Genomic DNA, 21,432 nt, shown 5'->3' with positions numbered 1-21,432 from the left:
TATATATATATATATATATATATATATATATATATATATATATATATATATATATATATATTTCATTTTCTTAATTCTATTGCTGTGAACAGCAGTTACGTGTCCCCCGACTCCTCAATATTGTTACGTGTGGAAAGACACAGACGAAAGATGCTATTTACATACTATTTACAATGGAGCCGATGTCATTATTACGATATCATTGAGCATCGCTCAATGATATCGTAATAATATATACGTTCAGACACTCTTGCGTGATCTATAGAACACCATAGAGGGAGAAAAAGCGTAGAATGAAGTGATACAAGAAAATACGCTATTGCAGTCCATTCATAAGCAATATCAAGCAAAGCTCGTAGGAAATGCACCTGCACCACGTGATGGGCAAGCGATAATTTCAAGCCGCTTCGAACGTCACGGCAGCACGGAGAGTAGGGTGGTCAGGGTGGCCAGCATCGCGACGAACCAAAAAAAAAAAAAGTCACGCAGAAACTCCTATGGGAGTTGTTTCAGTACGCGTGAGCGTTGTGCCACTTGCCCATCTCCAAACAGCCCGGTGCAATTATCAATGCTATGACACTTTATCCAACTAATATAGACCCTTATCAACCCACATCGGTTGTTATCAACCTTATCGTACTAGACCCGACACTAATCAGCCGTTATCGGTTGTTATCAACCTTATCAGACATGATCTCATCCTTATCAACTTTTATCGGTCCTTATCAACCTTATCGGACTTGATCCGACCCTTATCGGTACGGTTATTAACCTTATCCTTATCGTCTTTAGTACTTATCGTCCTTATCGTCCTTTAGTACTTATCCTTAGTACTTATCTTTCGTCCTTATCGCTCTTTAGTACCTTATCCACCCGCGTCGAACCATTATCAACCGTGATGAGACCCATATAATCCCTCATCCCTCCTTATCAACTTATTGCCTGCTTATCTGTCTGTGCTGCGCGACGTGAAGCACATAAGCCCTCAGAGATGATGGAATTTTGGTCAGTGAGAGAACGCCCCAACGGAAGACACATACGCGACCACTAAAACTCATCGGTGATGTGGCATGTTTGGCATTAAACTTTCGCTAAATCTGAATTTTGCTCATGTCTACAATTGTCAAAGTCCACTCTACATGTGGCCCTAGAGATGGCTTTTATTCCACTATTACCAAATATTTCAGCGAAGCCTTTATAGAAACCGTTCTCCTTTGACCTTCGTTTCGTGCCGCTGGTACAACACACCCATATGGTTCCGATATATTCCCCTTCTGCAAGCGTTAGTGTTAAGCCCTGTGGGTAAGACTCTCGGATTCTGGCAGTGGGGCCTTTTTCTTCAATCTTTCTTCTATCTTTTCTTTTTCTTTTCTTTTTTTTCTTTCTTTTTTTTTCTGAACAGCTTGGCTAACGTTAGCTGGTTTACCCTATACACGCGCATCTCGTTGCACCCCTCGGATGGGTCCGAATTCCCAAAGCTTTTTTTTTTTTTGCTTGAGTGATATTTCACATCGGACAGCCGTATTCGCTAATAATATGTCCAACGTCACGATTGGCTGGTGTCTGCTCTCACGAGCAATTCTAGCTTAAGCCCTTTTTTGAGAATAATAGCCTTGGTAACCATCAAGCACTTATATCACCACCCAGAACCTTCCTATATCATTTCCCCTTTGTTAGGCGTGTAAGATTTCCAACAATCGTTAAATCCATCGTAGATATTCGCTATAGCAGAGCAGAATGCTTCGTCTCCCAGACACTCTGTTCTCTTCGCACGAGTATACAAACAAAAAAAAGTTTCCCGGCGCTCTGAACTTTGCTTACTTTGCTCAGAGAAAGACGCACTAAGCCGAAGTTCCTTCCCACTGCGCATCGTGCAGCGCAGCCCGGGGAGTCTCCGACGAACACGTTCAGCCCATTTCCTCACCTCTATAACGGTTCATCGCAGCAGAAGGCCGACGTGCAAGAGTAGTCAGAGTGCTCCGCTTGAAGCCCCATACCTGCTTGTTCGGTTCCCTACGCCACTAGTTATTTTTCTTTCTCTGCCGTTTTTATTTAATTAGAATTGTTCAAATGTTTTTGTAAACGGGCGGAAGGACGGACGATCAAGTTCAGCCCATTCTATAGCTCGAATTTTTTGTCCACAGAAAAAAGATATTTTTGTGAGCGACTGCCCAAATCTCGAGACAGCTATACGTGCTGCTTATACGCCCTATTACGCCCGCTGCTTGCGCCTGACTGCTTACGCCCGTTTGCGCCTTTACGTAAGCCCCTTGACAAGAGGATTTTTATTGTATGTCGCCTAAGTATATATTGTCAGCTTCACACCCAGTGAGCGCGTAGTACCTATTTCAAACATAACCGGCCATAATGACCACATCATCAAAGCAGTATGGTGAGGAACAGTTTATTTCTTAATAGCAACGTTCAGTCTTTTTCTTTTAGTGAGTTACTTCTTATCATTTTTTTGCACCGTCAGCGGATTGTGTTACAATGCCTCTGGTGCTGAAAGCTGTTGAGTATGTGAAGTCATTATATAATCTATGACATATGCCTAAATTTCTGGCAAGAAAATAGACTTGCGATGTAATTTGTGGCAGCAGACGTAAAGCGCTAGCAAACGGGACGAAAAGAAACACACCTCCAGCGGGGCTGGGTGGCAGCCTAATCTATAGAAAGCTTGGGCATTTTACAGCTGGAAAGTGAAAAGATAGAACACACGAGAATAATAGTACAAGAAACGTTCTGTTACAGTCCATAACCAAATCATAACGAAGGGTCTGGTCCGCGAGCTCCTTCATGTTCTGCTCTGTTACCGCTCTTACCTTTCAATGAAAAAGAAAAAAACTACTATAAACATTCGGCAACGATCCATATACATACACGAAAAGCTGCTTGCCTGCTTCTACCACAAAAGTTACAAGCCACCATTACCCAACAGGCATTCGCCCATCGATGAAAATACGTGCTCTGTGTCTCGAACGAATAGCCGAATGAAAAGCCAAGAAAATTTGTTGGAAGTGTATGTATGAAAGCTTCTCGAGGTCAAGAGGACGAAATATCGGTCATTTGTAAGCCTTGACCCTGACTTTCTTGCACAATCTTTACAGAAACTTTATATAACGATTTGCAGCAACCGCATTTACGCTTCGCATGCGGTTACTTTTTCTTTCTCTCTCTCCCTTTATATATATATATATATATATATATATATATATATATATATATATATATATATATATATATATATGCGCATGCGTGCGTGCGTGTGTGTGCGTGTGTGTGTGTGCATACATATATGTGCGTGCGTGTGTGCGTGTGTGCGTGCGTGCGCGGGGGGGGGGCGGAATTAAGTTTTGCCGAAAACGCACCTCTGGAATAGCTTTGATGATCGTAACGACAGCAATCACAAGAGACGCGAGCAGCACAGTCGGAATGAGCAGCAGTAGAGGGCTTATCCGGTATTTCTGGTGCTGTCTTTCCTGGAAAAGAACAAAGAAAGCTTGGGTTTATTTCGTAAAGAGAACTAAGGCTGAAGGGTAAATTCTGTTACCCATAACAACAACTCATTCGCCGAAATGTCGAAGCAATGAAAACAATAGTTTCTACGCCATTGAGCGCGTACTATTTAAACTGTTTAGCGGGACGTTACTTTATGAACGGTTCCTTTATCGACTTTTGTTCACTTTCAGAAGCTTAGGCTTTTGGATAGGTTGCACGTGAACCACATGCAATTAGCCACGAGAGCATAGGCGAAGAAATCATGATGGAACATGCGGCTTAACAAGAGCTGTATTGAAGCCGCCTAAATGGGTCGCGAAGAACACTTACAGCTGTTTGAGGAGTGGGAAGGTCTTCGTCGTTCTCACGGAGATGCTGAATATCTTCGGCGTTTCTCATATTCCTGTTTGCAACTTGACTGCGATTCTTCGCCATTCAGTACCCGTCACGCTCTCTGCTTTTTCTTCTTCTCCGTGCTTGACGCGAATTGCTTGCTTACTTGCTTATTCCTCACATGTGGAGCTTACCCACTGCGGGGGATTGGCCAAGAAGCCAGCGTTTAAAGGTTAAAGGGCATGGGGAGAGAGAAAAACCTAAACGAAAAAATAAATCAGGGAGAGGTATATAATGTTTATGATAATTAAAAAATACATTTACCTGGCAGATACAGAAATAAAAATAATTATAACGATATGTAAACAGCAAAACTTCTTTTGGAGTGTTAGAATAGTCTCTAACACGCAATCAGCAGTTTAATGAGCTACCCAATTATTGATTTCGGGAACTAACATGGCAGCCTTTTTTTGACAGAGATGGTCGCAAATGGCCACACCGACGTTCTTGTTGCAAAAGCCCAATGAAGAAGCCCCGAAGGAGAGGATATATTGAGTAGTTAAAGAAATGCCCAATTTTCGGAAATAAAATCTGAATTTCTTTCTTGATTTCTAAATCAACGGTATGCTAGTAGAAAGTGGTCAGTGTTTTCAAGTTCGTGGCAGGCAGGACACAGAGAGGAGGGTGCCAGACCGAATCTGTATAGGTAAGAATTCGATGGTGGGATGCGGCAGCATAATTTTGTTTTGGAGATTTCTAATTTACGCGTTCGACGCCATTTATTGTCCCATGCAAATGACAAATGATTAAATTCCGACGTCTGGACTTTGTTTTGGACGTCTGGAGTTTTGTATAATCATGGAAAAGAGAAAATTTTCTAAGCCTAGCAGTAGGGAAACAAGCCGAAGTTGGCATAATGGACATAACTGCTCTATCAAGAGACATCCGCGTAAGTGTGTCAGCCATTTCATTTGAGAATATGCCACGATGGCCTGGAATCCATACCAATCGCACCACACTTAAGTTTGGAGAGGTTAATGATTTAAGCAGTATTGTCTGAAGATGAAGTGAGTGATGCGCATACTGACAGTAAATCAGTCACTATAAACATGGTTGAATAATTTGAAGAAAGTTTTTGAAGAGCTCAGATAATGACGATAGTTCAGCCAGAAATATGGTTGTGAAATTGGCAAGGCGTAATACATATGACCAGAATTGTGAAAGAAGATACCCACACCCTCGCTCTCCTCACGCATAAACGCGTCGGTCGCGATCACATTATCTATTCGCAACTGCTGTAAATGATGTTGTAGCATGCCATTTATATATCGAGTGGGCAGGAGTTTGGCATTCGATGAAAATATATCATCAAATGCAATCTTTATGTTAGGCAAGGGCTTTTCTCAGCAAATGATCTCGTGTACATTAACGTACACGTACATTAGACTCAGCTTGTGCGTACAAATGAAACCTGGTGTTATCGAAAAATGCTCTATTTCATCAATAAATATAAATTGTGATCGTCTCAAAGATTCAAAAATGTTTAAATATGTTTTTTTTATTTTACAATGCGGAATCTGCAGTGAAGTTTAGGCAGTCGTACTTCTTGATATACAACATTGTTTGCAACAAATTTTGGTAAACCAAGACAATTCCGAAGGGCCTCCTGGTCTAGAAGAACCGAGCGGTTAATTTTATATGTTGGCCCACCAGATAACAGCCCGCACCCTAATTCCAGTATGAGTCGAACATGCATGTGATAAATCATTATCATAGTTTCCATGCGTAGCCCAGCGCGACGTCTGCCAAGTTTGCTTATCATGCCAACAGCGTGTGCTGCCCTAGATTTGACGTGATCAATGGGATTTCGCCAGCTCAGTTTTGCGTCGTATATTACACCTAGATATTTTAAATAGTCCACTTGCGCAATTATTTTCTCACGGTATTGGAGAAAAGTATTAACCGGTACATTCAATGTAAACACAATCAAGGAGCTTTTGTTAACATTAAGCGACATTCGAATATTTGAAAACCAAGCTTCAAGCGTTCCTCAGTATGAATGCAGCATTCTTTGTAATGAGTGAATATCACTAGCAGGCGCAAATAATGCTTTGTCGTCCGCATAGACATATACTTGTACGGTATCACACGAAGGAATTGAGCTTAATAAAACCTTAAACAAAGCAGGAGAAAAGACAGATCCCTCAGAAACTTCTCTTGATTGATTATATTTTGGTGGCAACAAGCCACGTTGAGATCAATAAAATTTCCTATCCTTTAAAAATTCATGTATAGAATTTATAATATACCAAGGAAAGCTCATGTCATTTAAAACGCTAAGAAGTATGACATGTTCTACATGGTCGTACGCTTTAGCTAAATCAAGGGCTACTAAAGTTACATACTGCCGCCTGTGTCGAGCAAGTTTAATGCGTCTCCCTAAATAGACATGTGCTCACCATATCGAACATCCGGGTCTAAATCCAATCTGGCATGGGTTCAATAATGTATTATTCGTTAAAAAATTCATGATACGAATGTGCAGTACTATTCCTATGAATTTCATAACATTCGAAATTAGTGTGGTTGGCCTTATATTATCTACATTCGTTCCGCTCCTTGTTTTTTAAGCTGGGTGATTGCTTTTGCAAGTTTCCAGTCAGGAGGAATCCATGCGTTCATGAGGGAGTAGGTAATTATATCGTAGAGGTCTTGTGGGGAGAGGTCAAACAATATTTTGAACATGCATGATGTAATGGTATCTGGAACCGTATCTGTGCCAGGGAGCAGGCGAACAACGCGTTGAAGATCTTCCATTGTTAGGTCTATAACATCACAGCTGGATTGAACGTCTACGAAGTTTACTGGCAGCTTAGTTGTAAGCCTTGTAAGCATTGCTCCAAGCCTTTAGCAATTTTATTTCATGATTCTAACAATTATTTTGGTGACAGAACAACTGAGTCAATATTTATGGGCATTATAATGGCCTTGCGAGAGCGGAGAAACCTCAACAGGGCCTTTTAAAGCGAAACTTCCTTTGCTTCTTTTCCCGACTTTCCGGGCGCTGCTGTGATCTTGCTAGCGCGCGTCGCTGGGTTTCTTGCGACACTACCAGATGGCGCTCGCCTCCGCGCATCCCGGGGAAGCTCGCAGTAAAATTGATTGTGAAGAACGACTGAGGAATATGAAAGAAAGTAAATGGGCTGGGAGAGTGTTCAGGTATCTGTACAGGAAAAACATTGATTCACAGTGGAGGAAAAGAACTAGGAAGCTTACCAACAAGTATGCGGCCTGTAGGGTTGGCAACACAGCAACAAAGAACGTCAAGCAGAAAGACGGAGAGGCTGAAATAATCTCATGGCTAGCGGCAATGGAAAATAAACCTGCCATGAGTAACTATTTAAGAAAAAAAAACGAAATCAGGAAAGAAACAATTTATGATAACTCAAAGGGAAGCTCATTACTTTCCGAAGCGAGATCGGGATGCCATAGAACAAGCACCTTTAAAGCGATATATAAGATGGAAGAAGAAGCATGTCTTGCTGTGGTAAAGCTAAGGAAACGATGGAGCATGTTTTATTAGAATGTGAACACGTCTGCCCAGCGGTCGATTTAGGTACCACTGGCCTCCTTGAAGCCCTGGGGTTCAGCGTAAGCAGTGGAAAGGTAAACATGTCCGCAATAGAGATCAGTAAGAGGCGATTGGAAGATTGTCGAAAGAAAAGTAGAGAAACGACAAAAAACGGAGACGTACAAAAGTTAGGTTCGCAATAGGGGATCAGAAAATTTGTTTGTGGGAGTTCATAGGGTTTTTCTTTCTTCTTTTTCTTTTTTTAACCTGGGTAGTACATTAGGCAGTATAATAGCAAGAGCTTGGTGGCGCAACGCACCACCCCGTTGCAAAGGGGACGATCATAACATCCATCCATCCATCCATACATCCGGGCCGGTGACGCCACGGCATCATTTCACAGTTTGTGCGTATGGTATGTGCTGTGCTTCCTTTCCTATTCGATAAAAATGCAGGTGCTGGGCTGTGGAGTTCGCGTGCTGGGCTCTGATAGTGTAAACATTACAATCGTCCATAGCCTAAAGAGAGCGCTTGGAGCTGGCGTCTCTGCCGGTAGCCGTGGTGGTGAAGCACGCAGCGCTGCTGCGTCCGTATATGAAACGTCTAAACGCTGCTTTCCAGCTGCCGAACGGGCAAGAGCAGTCCCCTTGCTGACTAGCCGTTGTTGAAGAAATATTCTTCTGTACACTTCTGTGAAAATTCTATGAGCCATGTGAGGCAATGATATTACCAACAATGACGCCTCAGGCAAACACGTCTTCCTGTGTGTTCTATAACTACGCAGACAAAGAGCAGTGGTCCCCGCAAGGTAACGTTTAACATTAACTCACTACTCTCGTATTGCAATGAACGCTGAAGAAATTACACCTTCACCGCCAACATTACTGCTAATTATTGTAAATCAAAGCAAATAGCATACAAAGCTTCGCTTACATCAATTCCCAAGGTGCGTGGGAATCGACGTAATCCGCATATCGATTCGCATATTTTTCCAAGGTTGCATTGGTAGCGAGAGCTGGGCCGTAGCTTTCTTTTTTTTTAATTATGCTTTTCTCTTGCCTCACGCCCACCATACTAAAGCCCTTTCTTACATACTGCGCGTCGTATTGTGCCGCCCTAGGAATCTGCTCAGCCGGGGACGGACATGCATGTTCAGCTAACATTCTAACTTATAATGATTGATCGCAGTAGATGATATTGCAGAGTTGATGGGCTACCACTGACCAGAACGCTCAGCGGAGAGGGCCCAGACAGAGACGAAGCGACGTAACGACCAACAAAACGTTTAGTGACGTCGATACGTAAAGAGCCATCAGCGCCACAAGATGCTCGTAACAGAGGGTGTAGGTTTAGGCTAAGGCCAGAAGCAGGACACACTCTGGCCTAGAAGAGGGTCGACTTGTCCAGCCGCGTTGGCGTTCTGCCGCTGCCGTCAGCGTGAATCTGAGAGGAGGCGAAAGCTTTGCATCTGGGCACAAACGCACACACAGACGCCGATTCGCGAGCGAGCGCCCCTTCACGCTCGCTGGAAGCCTGAGCGATAGCTTAAGACTTGGCTTTGTTTTGGGCCGCGTGACACAAATATTCTTCGCAGATGTGAGCGGCCACAAAGGCAAGCCGTAATGTGGGCTAGTTTCTCAGCGTAAGTAAAAAAAAAAAGCAAATGGCTCAGTGAAAAGGGCATTTTGCGACAAGGGAAAATAACTGCTAATTGTGAAAAAGAACCGGGGCTGTAGAACGTGTTTATGTGGACTATTTGGACACCATGTTTCATTGGGATATACCATACAGAGAACAATAAAAAAAAGAAGGAGCTACCAATCATATCCGATGATATCCGATTTCTCCATATGCTAATGCTCCATAGTCTGTAAAGACTGAATAAGAAATATAATGAGTGCTCGAAATGCGGATGTACATGTAAGGTCAACAAGAGAAAATTTCAACCACAGTGTGTAGTAAGTGAGAGAAGTGGGTGTGAGAGAACAGAACCACGCCTAGCCAACCGACTAAGTGGCTTTTCTGGATGACTTCGTGAATTTTAAGCCAGTTCAGTGTAAAAACTACATCTTGCATACAGATAGCGTGCTCGCTCACTTTCTAAAAGGGTAGTACGCTTACCATGCAACAAATTGACGCTCTTTATCTATCATTGGCCCTTGCCCATAAACTACCCCATACGTCATCAACGTGCAACAAAGATAAAAAAAACGAACGTAGAGTATAGATTAGAGCGCTCGACTTGAAGCCAAATAAGCACTCACTCCATTCCTCACACCACCGCACGTTTCTTTTCTTTTTTTTGGGGGGGGGGGGGGGGGGATTGGATTGCTAATGATTCAATATTCTGGCGAACGGTGGACGGACAAACAGGTTCAGATTATTCCCTAGCTTATAACAACTGTTCGCAGTACGCTTACGCGAAATTCAGCAACCTAACCGCTCGGAAGCCAACTGGAAGTTCTGGATCATTGAACAAACATTCCTTTGTCTGCGCCCAAGAACCAACGGTCTCAAGGAGAGGAGTACAGAAAGGAAGGCCAGTTTTCTGACGCAGAGAGCGTATGAGTTCCTTTTCCTGAACCGAGAGAACTTGGAGACAATAAAGGAGAAAATTCTCCATGATTAACGCTTCACCGCGAAGTGTGAGCGTTAAAGTGCATCGAACGGTCAGTCGCGCGGCAATTTTGCGTGTATTCGCGAGCTTCTTTAACGCTCGCGAAAACAACTTCATGTAGCACGTATTCAGCAACCGAAAGCTGTATCGGGAGCTTTTATGCTGCTCTACAACCTTCACATTGACACTTTTCATCTAATTATAATATTTTAGAAGTTAATTAAATAATTCGAACTACTTATGTAATTAGGCAGAATGTAACAAATAATCTGAGTATCTCCAAGCGGCGGCAAACAACATTACTTGAGTTATGTCCAGCTACGTGGCATTTGCATAATTTTAAATCTTGGTGCATGATAGTTGGGACACCTCGTATATTTGTCTCCTTATATTTCAAAAGATCGCTTCATGCAGAAACGCAAATTTTGTAAATGCTAAATGCCTAGGATATTTACTTTGCGCGAAAAATGTTTTTGGGCAGAAATATTGCGCAGAAGTGCGCACAGGTGGCGATAAATATGCAAAAAGAAATCATTTTTGGCCTAAGTTTAGCCGGCAATTGAGCACTGATGCGGTCTTAGGAAAAATATGCTCAGTAACGCTGCCGATGGGGTATTGTATTTTTTTCCAAACTGAGAAGGCTTCATTTGATTACTTCTTTGTTTCAAGCAAGAACAATATTTTGAAGTTGCCTTCTACAGGTTCTCGAAATTTGCATCAGGTTCGTCTTAAGCGCAAACCCTCTTCACAGCAAATATAACATCTGTGAATGCGAGCGTTCGCATGCCCAAAAAGAACACTATATAGAGCCCGCAGCTTCTTAAAGTTTATTTCTTCACCGTTGGGTAAAAAAAAAAAAGTTCTTTTCTTCAGCGCTATACGAGCAGCGTCCGTCAAGCAAAACTACAACCGCATGACGTTTTCTGTTGTCAACTTGCTTAGCGTCTTCATACTACACCGCGAAGTGCAATAACACCTACATGTTTGCTATATTGGTACCTGCACTACAAAGTGAGCCTCAGTGAGCCAGGTTGGTTCTGGTGTTGGCGAGTCTCAGTTCAAGTGAGCATTGTGCTCGTAGAGGGTCGTATAAGGGCTGTTAAAAAGATGCTCGTCAGGCAGCACAACCCGGGACGTGGCAAATCAACGGACGGAACGCAGAGCGAAGGTAGCGGTAGAGCCCTATTTGCATAGAGCATTACATAGTCTTAAGAAAATGGCTAGCCGGGTGGACACAACAGGGGTCTTTCCAGTGCCAGAAAAACTCGCGAAAATATGTCGGTTAACGGACCAGTACCGTAAGCCAGCTGTCGGAGGCTCTGCGAATCATCGTGAAGCACCAGTGGGTCCCGTAGAAGCTGTTGTTTACGAGCTCCCGCTGTCCTGTGGGAAAAAATACATCGGACAGACAGGAAGGTGTCCTAATGACTGGCTACGAGAACATACTCTAAACGTAAGAAATAAGCAACACGGTCATCTGTCAAATCACTGTCAGCAATGCGGCTCTGCGCCTGAGTATTGACCCTGCCGGGTTCTTGCGAAGCACAAAGATAAAACTGTGCGAGAGAATATTGAGGCTCAGGCTATCTGTCGAAATAATGATACGCGTGTTAGTGCCCATTCGGTCGACTTGTAAAATGAGGGGACAGCTGTTTTGGGTGGTTAAAATTTGGATGAGGTGGCGCCACTGTGCATGGGTTAAATGGTTTCCGGAAAATCAAGTTGTTGAAGTTAGCGCATTGTCGTGTCGTCTCCCCTCTGTCCTTGTTCGCTGGCGCTAAATATGCTTTTTAAATTATGCTAAAGATACTTTGCAGTCTGAGTAAGGTCTGCTTATTTTGCCAGCCATCGCTCTATATATATATATATATATATATATATATATATATATATATATATATATATATATATATATATATATATATATATATATATATATATATATATATATATATATATATGTATATATATATATATATATATATATATATATATATATATATATATATATATATATATATTTATATATATATATATATATATATATATATATATATATATATATATATATATATATATATATATATATATATATATATATATATATATATATATATATATTGAGCGTACCAGTACCGTTATTAGCTATAGCGCATATTTCTGGTCCATTGTGAAACGGATTGTGAACGGTTGCATTGATGCTGTTTGTGAAACGCTTAAATTTCCGCCTCCGGAAAAAACATAATGTTAGGCTTCCGGCATCGAAAAGCAAAGAGCTGCGTCCTATGCAAGAAAAGGAGAGTCTATTACGTCCGGTTTGTCAAAATGGTTAACCTAACTCGCTTATATCGCCTGATATTTTTTTCTTCGACAGTATTCCGTTCCAGGAGGTCAGTTTGCATCAACACTCTTAATCAGTGGTTAGCTCCTAACGATTTATGTACTCACATCCGGCGTGAAAAGCAGTCAGATTTCAGCACTCATTATTCTACTTTCGAAATATATAACAACTAAGACAACTTAACATATTATGTTGTTAATGTTCAAAAACTCTAAGATAACCGGAAATGATTTTATTATATTGCAGTTGGCTTCGACCACGCAGATTACAACAGATACGTGTCATATTATAGGTGCATGTGAATTATTATTTCAGTGCCCGGGCTGCCCTGCGATGTGTCGTATATAAAGGGAAAAGTCACCTAGGACAGTCAAGGAAATTGCTAAAACTTTGATGGATCTTGGCGTTAAATGCGAAACCTTCAGCTCAATAGTGTGCGCATAAAACGCAAGAAATCTGTAGTGAAGTATCAAACATATAAATAATATAACAATGACTTGGAAAGGTGGGAAGCAGGAACAAGTAGTACTGAGCAAGAACTGAAATAGGCAGCTGCACGATCAACTAGATAAAACACTAAAAGAGGTTACATAACTTAAACGCAGAGCAGTCAACAGCATCTACATATCAAGGACGTTCCCACGAAGCCTAATGAAAAGTTAGTCGACACACTCGTAGATGTCCTTAAAAAAATTTTGTGTTCTAGCCAGATCCCTTTCAGCGACAAATTATGACGGACTGTCAATAAATGTGTCGAAGTTCCATAATTTTATTCCAACGTGCTGCGGACTCCATTGAAGTACGAGGTGGTATAGAATGATCCTTTGCGCAATTGCAAGTGAGCCTTCGTAATTACGGAGTAATTGAATCTTGATTTATTCAGTCATCCAGCGTATATTGATGAAAAGAGCTAACTCACCGACTCTAAGCAAGTGCACGAGTTATTTATTGGCGGCATGCCCCCCTCCTCGACTCCCATTACGAGACGGAAGAAAAAAAGCGATTCCATTACTCCCGCTGACGGAATACCACACCATGAACATCCCGTCAAGCATGGCACTGCATTCAGTAAAGTCGTCGTGTGCAGAAATATTTAGCATACTTTAGTGAAATGGAGCCACATTGAGTAAGCAGATGGTTCATTTAACCCGAACCTCAATGGGCATGTTTTTATTTCTTCCTTGCCGCTGTATCGGACTACACTCGCAAAACCAAGTCGCGAACACAAACCTACTCACCGCAACTAAAGAGTATATGAGCAGACGTGGACGCAACTCGTCGCGTTCTCAGCAAAGACAAGGAAAAGCCAAACGTTGTCAAGTTCGCGTTTCGCCTGGTCCACGATGATATCCAAGCGGTGCTGAAGAAATCAAGATTTTGGTATCACAAAATTTCGCTTTGACGGCACTGGAACAGTGTACATTAATGAGCCTGTATGTTGAGAAAAAACATTTTACAGATACTGCGCATAAAAGGGAAAAGAAGTAGAAACTTTCCTGGGTGGAAACTGGGCGCCAGAACTTAGGCAATCATCGTAAATGAGTTCTGCCGGCTTTTCTTTTTTTTCGTTATATTTCGCCTTGGCAAGTGCAACGTGCGCTGTTCGTACAAAAACGTCGGCACTCTTTGATCCATTCCAGCAGCTAATTCTTTTCAGTTATACTTTATACTTAGATTTCAAGCATGGCTGAAATGTAAAGTTCAGAATATCCCAGGCTATGGCATTTCTTCATTCACTTATGCAGTAACAAACATTGCCTGTTTTTTTTTTCAGTTCCTCGTTGTCGAGGCAGTGGTACAACGCTATTCCCAAATGACGACATCAACTGTAATTTCGTTGATTTCCAATGCTATTTCGCATTAATTGGACCTTGCAGCAAAATCTACCACCGTAACCATTGTTGTCACCTATCGTAGTTCGAACCAAAACATGCTTACTTTCTTGCGTTATCTTCAAGCAGTGCTTGTGCATGTCGGTAGCTTCAACAAAAATAATGATATGTGGGTACTTCAACGTTGACTCTATAAAAGATGAAAGCAGTGCATACTTTACTCATTAGCTCTTACGGCTTTTCATAATGTTATTGTGAGCCCTACCGGAGTCACTATTTGATTGCCATCATCACATGACCATGTACCTTGCGATTTCAACATAACAGCTAGCAGTTGTATTGTATATGACACAGTAATTTTCATTTATTCTTTCGACATTTAGTTCATTTCTCCGTACAGACAACACTTCCCAACGAACAGCAAACGGCTGCAAGAAAATCAATTTTCGCACTTTAAAGCAACGTTTCTCAGTAATTAATCATATTGCACAAAACAACATAAATGAAAACGAAAGGTATGATCGAGTTACACAGTAATGAGTTAAAAGAACCTAGTGCAGTTTACTGTGTTCGGGAAAAAGGTTTCACCATCAGTCTGTTCATGCTCAGATTGTCTGTGCTATTTTAGAACATAAAACAAAAAGACTACTGGCACACAAAGATTTAACAAAATCGAGGTACCTTTTACTAAAAAAATAGGGCCAGCTCCAAATCATATGGCATGATTCGCGTGTGCCTGTAAGAAAGAGTTCTATTCTCAACTCATTGTTAGTAATTAAAAAACTCTAAACTGACGTGGCAGATTATGAACTCCATAATAATGAAACCCACCACTAATCATAACACTATATCCGATGTTCAAGTGATGGAAATATCGACCGATTTAATAGTTGCGCCTTTCAATTACTACTTTTGTAGAATCCGCTAGGAAATTATGAACTCGTGTCGTGATGTTACGCTAGTTACTCGTCCTAATAAGGTCAACAATTATATGTAAATACGCCGAAATAAATTAAATTGTCCCGGTAGTTAATACGATGTTACGCAAACACAGCATCGTATATAATAATGTATCACCATTTAACTGAAATATTGCTTATAAATTATTTTCTCTTCATTGGAGACATCTTTCAGTCACGTATTTTACACATTTATATACGTACCCAGATCTACGAAAACTTACTCAAGTTGTTCCCATATACAAAACAGAAACCGTAACCTTCCCGAAAATTGTCGCCTAGTAGCTTCTCTTAGCGCTATTAACACAGTTTTAAAAACTCAGGGCAAACAGGTTATGATTTTTGTCGAACGAAAATAAGTCTAAAACCCAGCCAGCACTTTTTTAAACAAGAGGTCAATCGCTGTGTTATCTATTTTAAATATTTTAAGCATACCGGAACAAGCACTGTAATAGGCGGGTTCATTGCGGTGAAAAAAAAATTCCACACTGCTCATAATTGTATGCTACTCAACGCATTAGAATGCTATCTCTTCATGAAGTGTGTCTAGAACGTTTTCGAAGGTATTTTAATAAACAACAAATGGTAGGTTTTTTAACAAATTTAACGCAGGGACTTCTGCAGTCCCTGCCGGAGTCTCCCGAGGATCGGTGTTGGTACCCATTTCATTTTGATTACACAGTAATCACCTCGATTAATATTCCCCCCGCAGGGGCGTCTGCGTGAGCAGGTGTTTGGAGTGTTGCGACATCACGTACCCGAGCACACGAGGGTTGGACCCTCCTACGTGTAGCCGTGCGTGGCTTAGCCGTGCCCAGGGAAAGGGGGATCCTGGGGGTTCAGCCGATGCCGGGTGTTTGGACCTTTAAGGCCCCTCGGCGGAGGCAGCACAGCTCTTTGGCCTCTGCTTCACGCAGACGGCACCCTCGGGTTGACCCACCCGGGGGAAATCGGCAGTCGCCTATTCCTGTCTCTTTCTCCTCGAATCTTCGTCTTTCTCTCTCACTTTCTGGCCTTTCCTATCTTCTCTCTTCTGTTTACTTCCTTTCTCCTTAGCAGCAAGGGTTAACCTTGTGTGGCTATCCTACCTTGGGTACACCATATTTGGTTATAGTGATGACGTACGACTGGCGTCGGGCAGGCTTGTATACAAGCTCTGCCACGTCCCCTCGTTGGGTTCCGTGATGGGCGGTCGGCGCTGTTGCCGAACATACACATTTTCCTATGGCAGCGCAAGCCTCTGTTGGCTATGATCGGCGTCTGAAAAGATGCCGCACCGAAGTACCGTTCCAATTTTCCTTTCGGAGCAACGCTCCGTCTTTCCCCAAGTACTATGTAGTCCACAGTGAAAGCAGCATGCCTGTTAGAAAGCCCCCTCCATTCCTGGTAGCCAAATGCCTGAAAGATAAAATCGGACCGACATACAAAGCCTCGAAATTGTCTAGCGGGGACCTCCTCCTAGAATTGAATGATAAAGATCAAGCAGATAAGCTCTCTGAACTTACCAGTATTGGCGACGCGACAATGACTGTTTCAGCCCACAGAACACTTAATACAAGCAGGGGAGTAATGTCTGAAGAAGACTTTATTGGCTCAAGCGATGAGGAACTGCTGGAAGGTTTCCAGGAACAAAATGTTACTAAAGTACAAAAAATAGTTATCCACAGAAACGACCAAGAAATCCCCACCAAACATGTTATACTCTCCTTCGGAACAAGCGTAATGCCTACTTCACTCGATGCAGGTTATGTTAAAGTCAATGTGAGACCATATATCCCAAACCCCAGACGATGTTTCAAGTGCCAAAGGTTCGGACATGCTTCACATGCATGCCGAGGACAAACAACTTGGGCTAATTGCAGCTCCAATGAACACCAATCTGAGAATTGCCTCTTCCGCACATTGTGTTAACTGCAAAGGAAATCATCCCTCTTACTCGTGGTCTTGCCCTTGCTGGAAAAAAGAAAAAGAAGTAATTGCGCTAACCGTGAAAGAAAAAATATCGTTCTTTGAAGCCAGAAAGCGACTGCCATACCTTTCGCGACGTAGTTATGCCGATGTGACGAAGGTGGGGGCATCGTCACAGAGGCCTGAGGAGTCCTGCGAGCCCACGCACAGTGGTCTCGTAGTGACGCCTCCCGCCACCGTGGTCGAAGCAGCCAGTACTGCTCCACCTTCTTCGAAGGCCCTGCAGACACCAGTCCCGCAGGTCCCTAAGATCAAACGAACCGCAAGGCCCGAGACACGTGTTTCGGCGCCCAGCTCGCGGTCCTCCAGCGCTTCAGAGAGAGCGATGGAGGTCGACCCAAGAACTCCAGTGTCATCGACGCCGAAGGACAAGCGCTCCCTCGAGCGCGAAAGGAGGGACAAAGTCCCAATAACCACCTTAACTAAGAAAGCGATAACCTAAAGGTTATTGCTCCTTTGTATCAGACTTCTTTAGATCTATGTCGCATAACATCTTTCTTATCTCCTATTCACTCGCTAATGCCATTTTTTATCTTTCAGTTTCATAATGGCTTTTATTATCCAATGGAATCCAGAGGTATCTTACACAACTTGGGTGACATCAAAGACATGTTAATAAACTTCTCTCCTGTGGCCCTGTCTTACAGGAAACAAACCTAGGCGAAAAACACAAAAACATTTTAAAAGGTTTCGCTGTTGTACGGCGCGACCGTACTCAGGCGAACCGGCTGTCATGTGGTGTAGCCATTGTTCTGTCAGGTGGTATAGCAGCCAGAGAAGTTCCCATTAACACTCACATAGAAGGCGTTGTTGTCACCGTTTTAGCTCACAAAACCATCACCATTGGTTCAGTATACATTCCGCCGCATTCACATTTTAGCGTAAGAGATCTAGAGTTAATTTTAAACCAGCTACCTGAACCATATTTAATAGGTGGTGATTTTAATTCACATAACACGTGATGGGGAAGTAAAAGTATTGACACCACGGGTCAAACCCTTGAAGATTTTACCCTTTTAAACACCGGTGCGGCAACTTACTACTCCCCAAGCACAGGAGCTATGAGTTGCCTAGATCTGGCACTGTGCTCTCCATCTCTCTTGAGCGATTTTCAATGGAGTGTTATTGACAACCCCTATGGTAGTGACCATATGCCTGCTATTACTAAAAGAACACCTCCTTCTCCTACCATACCATTAAGACCACCCCGTTGGAAACTCCATCTAGCAGACTGGCCTCTCTTTACTGAAAAGGCCACTCTGGATAACATATCAGATGAGCTAACAATAGACGAAATGAATGAGAAGATTACCACCTGTATACTTGTTGCAGCAGCAGAAACAATCCCCCAATCCTCTGGGTTCTTAAGAAAAAACCTGAAACCCTGGTGGACGAAGGAATGTACACAAACAAAAAAACTACAAAACAAAGCGTGGGGTATCTTTCGGCGATACCCCAACACAAGAAAATCTACTCTTTAAAAAATCAAAAGCGAAAGCCAGGTACACACGCAGGCAAGCCGAAAGACAGTCCTGGAAAAATTATGCCTCTTCTATAAATATCTCAATAACATCCAAACGAATGTGGGATCAGGTTCGTAAGTTTAGAGGCGACTACGCTTTATACACTATCCCCATACTCTCACCTCCAGGTACGCAAACAAATACAGAAGAACAACCAGGCATATTAGGGCAACATTTCCATGGTATATCAAGCTCAGAAAACTACTCTGCTGCATTTGTAAAACATAAGCAATTAGCAGAAAAACTAAAGCTTCCGACCACAGGAAGTTCAGAATGACTGTATAATGCCGCTTTAACACTTCCAGAAATCAACAGAATACTTACTACTGGCAAAAAAACAGCACCCGGTCCGGACAGATACATTACTCAATGCTAGCTCACCTATCCCCTAAAGCACTTGAGACCTTGCTTCATTTCTTCAACATAATCTGGGAAACGTGAAAAATGCCCAAAGAGTGGAAGAAAGCCATTCTAATCCCTTTCTTGAAAGCTGGAAAACCTCCCACAACAGCAACTAGTTATAGACCCATAGCACTCATAAGTTGTCTTGCTAAGTCCTATGAAGCCATCATCAACATAAGATTGACATACGTCCTTGAAACAGGGAACCTGCTAGATAATCATCAGTGTGGGTACAAGAAAGGTTGCTGTACAACAGATCACCTAGTTAGGCTAGAACACGAGATACGTGTGGCCTTTCTACACAAACAATATTGTCTCACTGTTTTCTTTGATTTATAGCAGGCGTACGACACAACATGGAGGTTTGGTATTTTAAGGGACTTAGCGGATTTACGGATCCGCGGTAGAACGCGTAAATGTCTAGCCGATTTCATGTCCGACCGAACATTCCAAGTGCGTTTAGGAACGGTGCTGTCCCGCGTATTTATTCAGGAAAACGATGTGCCTCAGGAATGCGTATTAAGCACAACATTGTTTGTGGTGAAAATGAACTCGGTCCATAATGTAATTCCATCCTCTGTGATGCATTCATTATATGGGGATGATCTACAAATTGCGTGTCGTGCATCGAACGTGGCAGCCTAGGAACGGCAAATTCGAATTACATTAAATAAACTAACGCAGTGGGCATCTGAAAACGTTTTTCACTTCTCAAGCGAAAAGACTATTACTGTTGTCTCTATACAAAAAAGAGGCCTACAACCAGATCCCATCCTTAAACTACAGGAAGCCACACTACCGGTAAAACAAGAACACAAGTTTCTGGGTGTTCTGCTTCATAAAAAGTTAAACTTTGTCGCGCACATAACTAGCCTTAAAATTAAAGCGAACAATGCACTTACCATCCTCAAAGTCCTGTCCCGGAAGCGCTGGGGCTCTGACCGTAAATGCCTGCTACGCATCTACCGCACTTCGGTGCGTAGTATATTAGACTACGGTAGCATCATATATGGTTCAGCCAGACTATCTTACGTCCGACGACTTGATCCAATTCATAACCTTGGACTGCGACTGGCAAGTGGTGCTTACAGAATATCGCCTGTCCAGAGTTTATATGTTGTCTGTAATGAACCTCCTTTACAGCAGCGCCGAGTGCTACTAACGTTTTCTTATGTACTCAGAATTCAGTCCTCACCACAGCACACATGTTTCAACATTGTCACACAGTGCAACTCACGCTTACACTATACAAAAGAACCGAACATGATTAAGCCGCTTGCCCTGCGATATGAGGAATATGTTCGGGATTATGACACTCCTCGCGAAGTCCTCCAGGTTGCCAGAAAGGCACAGCGTTTGGCCCTGTGTTATGATTTTGAACCGTTATGTGACTGGACATTGACACATTTGAAGAAGAAAGACACCCCACACGAACACATTATACAAGAATTCCGCGCTGTTCAGGACAAATACGAAAATTACTTTGAATTTTACACCGATGGCTCTAAAACAAAAAAACACATGGGTGTGAGGGCCGTAGCGGAACATGGGGAAATAAGTATTCGATTACCACAACATGCCTCTGTCTACACAGCCGAAGTCTACTCAATATGGGCTGTAGTTAAAAAGAGCATCGCTGACAAACACGAAAACACAGTAATATACTCTGATTCATTAAGCACACTGAAGGCTCTACATGCGAAATCCGTATGTGAAACCCTGATAGGGGATATTTTAAACATGGTAACATTAAACAAATACGGCCGGTCGATTAGGTTTTGCTGGGTACTAAGCCATGTTGGTATACCGGATAATGAAGCAGCGGATAGGTGTGCATCAATGGCAGCACGCAAATACATAACAAACACGGCTCTTCCATATCGGGATAGTATCACGGCGATTAGGAAGGCCTTGATGTCAATATGGCAACAAGAATGGGACCATTGTATAAGCAACAAGCTACATCTTACTAAACCCGTAATTGGGGAGTGAAAGTCGTGCACTCACCAGCAACGGTTCTATGAGGTGATCCTGAGTCGATTTCGGATTGGACACACACATTTAACACACAATTTTCTCCTCTGAAAAGAAACCCCGCCGACTTGCGAAAAATGCAATCAACCTCATACAGTAGTACATATCCTTATAACATGTCCACAGTTTGAAACACAGCGACGGAAGCTTTTACACAACCTATATAATTTACATATACCTTTACACCCTGCCCTATTACTGGCAGAGGACCCGCTAGTGCCATTTACTAACCTGTTCCGCTTTTTAGAGACAACTGGTTATTCACACGAACTATAATGCAATGCAGGTTTAGCTGCTCTAACCTTGCGTTTCCTTTTGTCTTGTGACTGGCGCAGCATGGCCGTAGTTGCCTTT

The 21,432-nt window shown here is 42.5% G+C and overlaps 1 protein-coding gene and 1 long non-coding RNA gene across 3 annotated transcripts in view; one reads left to right on the top strand and one right to left on the bottom strand.

Moving 5' to 3' along the window:
• LOC135904813 (neprilysin-like) overlaps nt 1–3,997 on the bottom strand; it is a 79,853-nt gene extending 75,856 nt beyond the window's left edge. For both annotated transcript variants that reach the window (XM_065435793.1, XM_065435794.1), the window contains exons 1-2: nt 3,829–3,997; nt 3,369–3,479 (exon numbers count right to left, since the gene is read on the bottom strand). In XM_065435793.1, coding sequence (XP_065291865.1) covers nt 3,369–3,479; nt 3,829–3,933 — 216 coding nt within the window. In that variant the 5' untranslated portion in view covers nt 3,934–3,997. The remainder of the gene's footprint in view (nt 1–3,368; nt 3,480–3,828) is intronic.
• The window catches only part of LOC135904815 (uncharacterized), a 180,725-nt gene that overhangs the window by 140,731 nt on the left and 18,562 nt on the right, over nt 1–21,432 (top strand). The window lies entirely within an intron of this gene.

Source organism: Dermacentor albipictus, chromosome 1 (assembly GCF_038994185.2).
Source record: "Dermacentor albipictus isolate Rhodes 1998 colony chromosome 1, USDA_Dalb.pri_finalv2, whole genome shotgun sequence".
Classification (NCBI taxonomy): domain Eukaryota; kingdom Metazoa; phylum Arthropoda; class Arachnida; order Ixodida; family Ixodidae; genus Dermacentor; species Dermacentor albipictus.
This window is presented reverse-complemented; position numbering and strand designations above follow the sequence as displayed.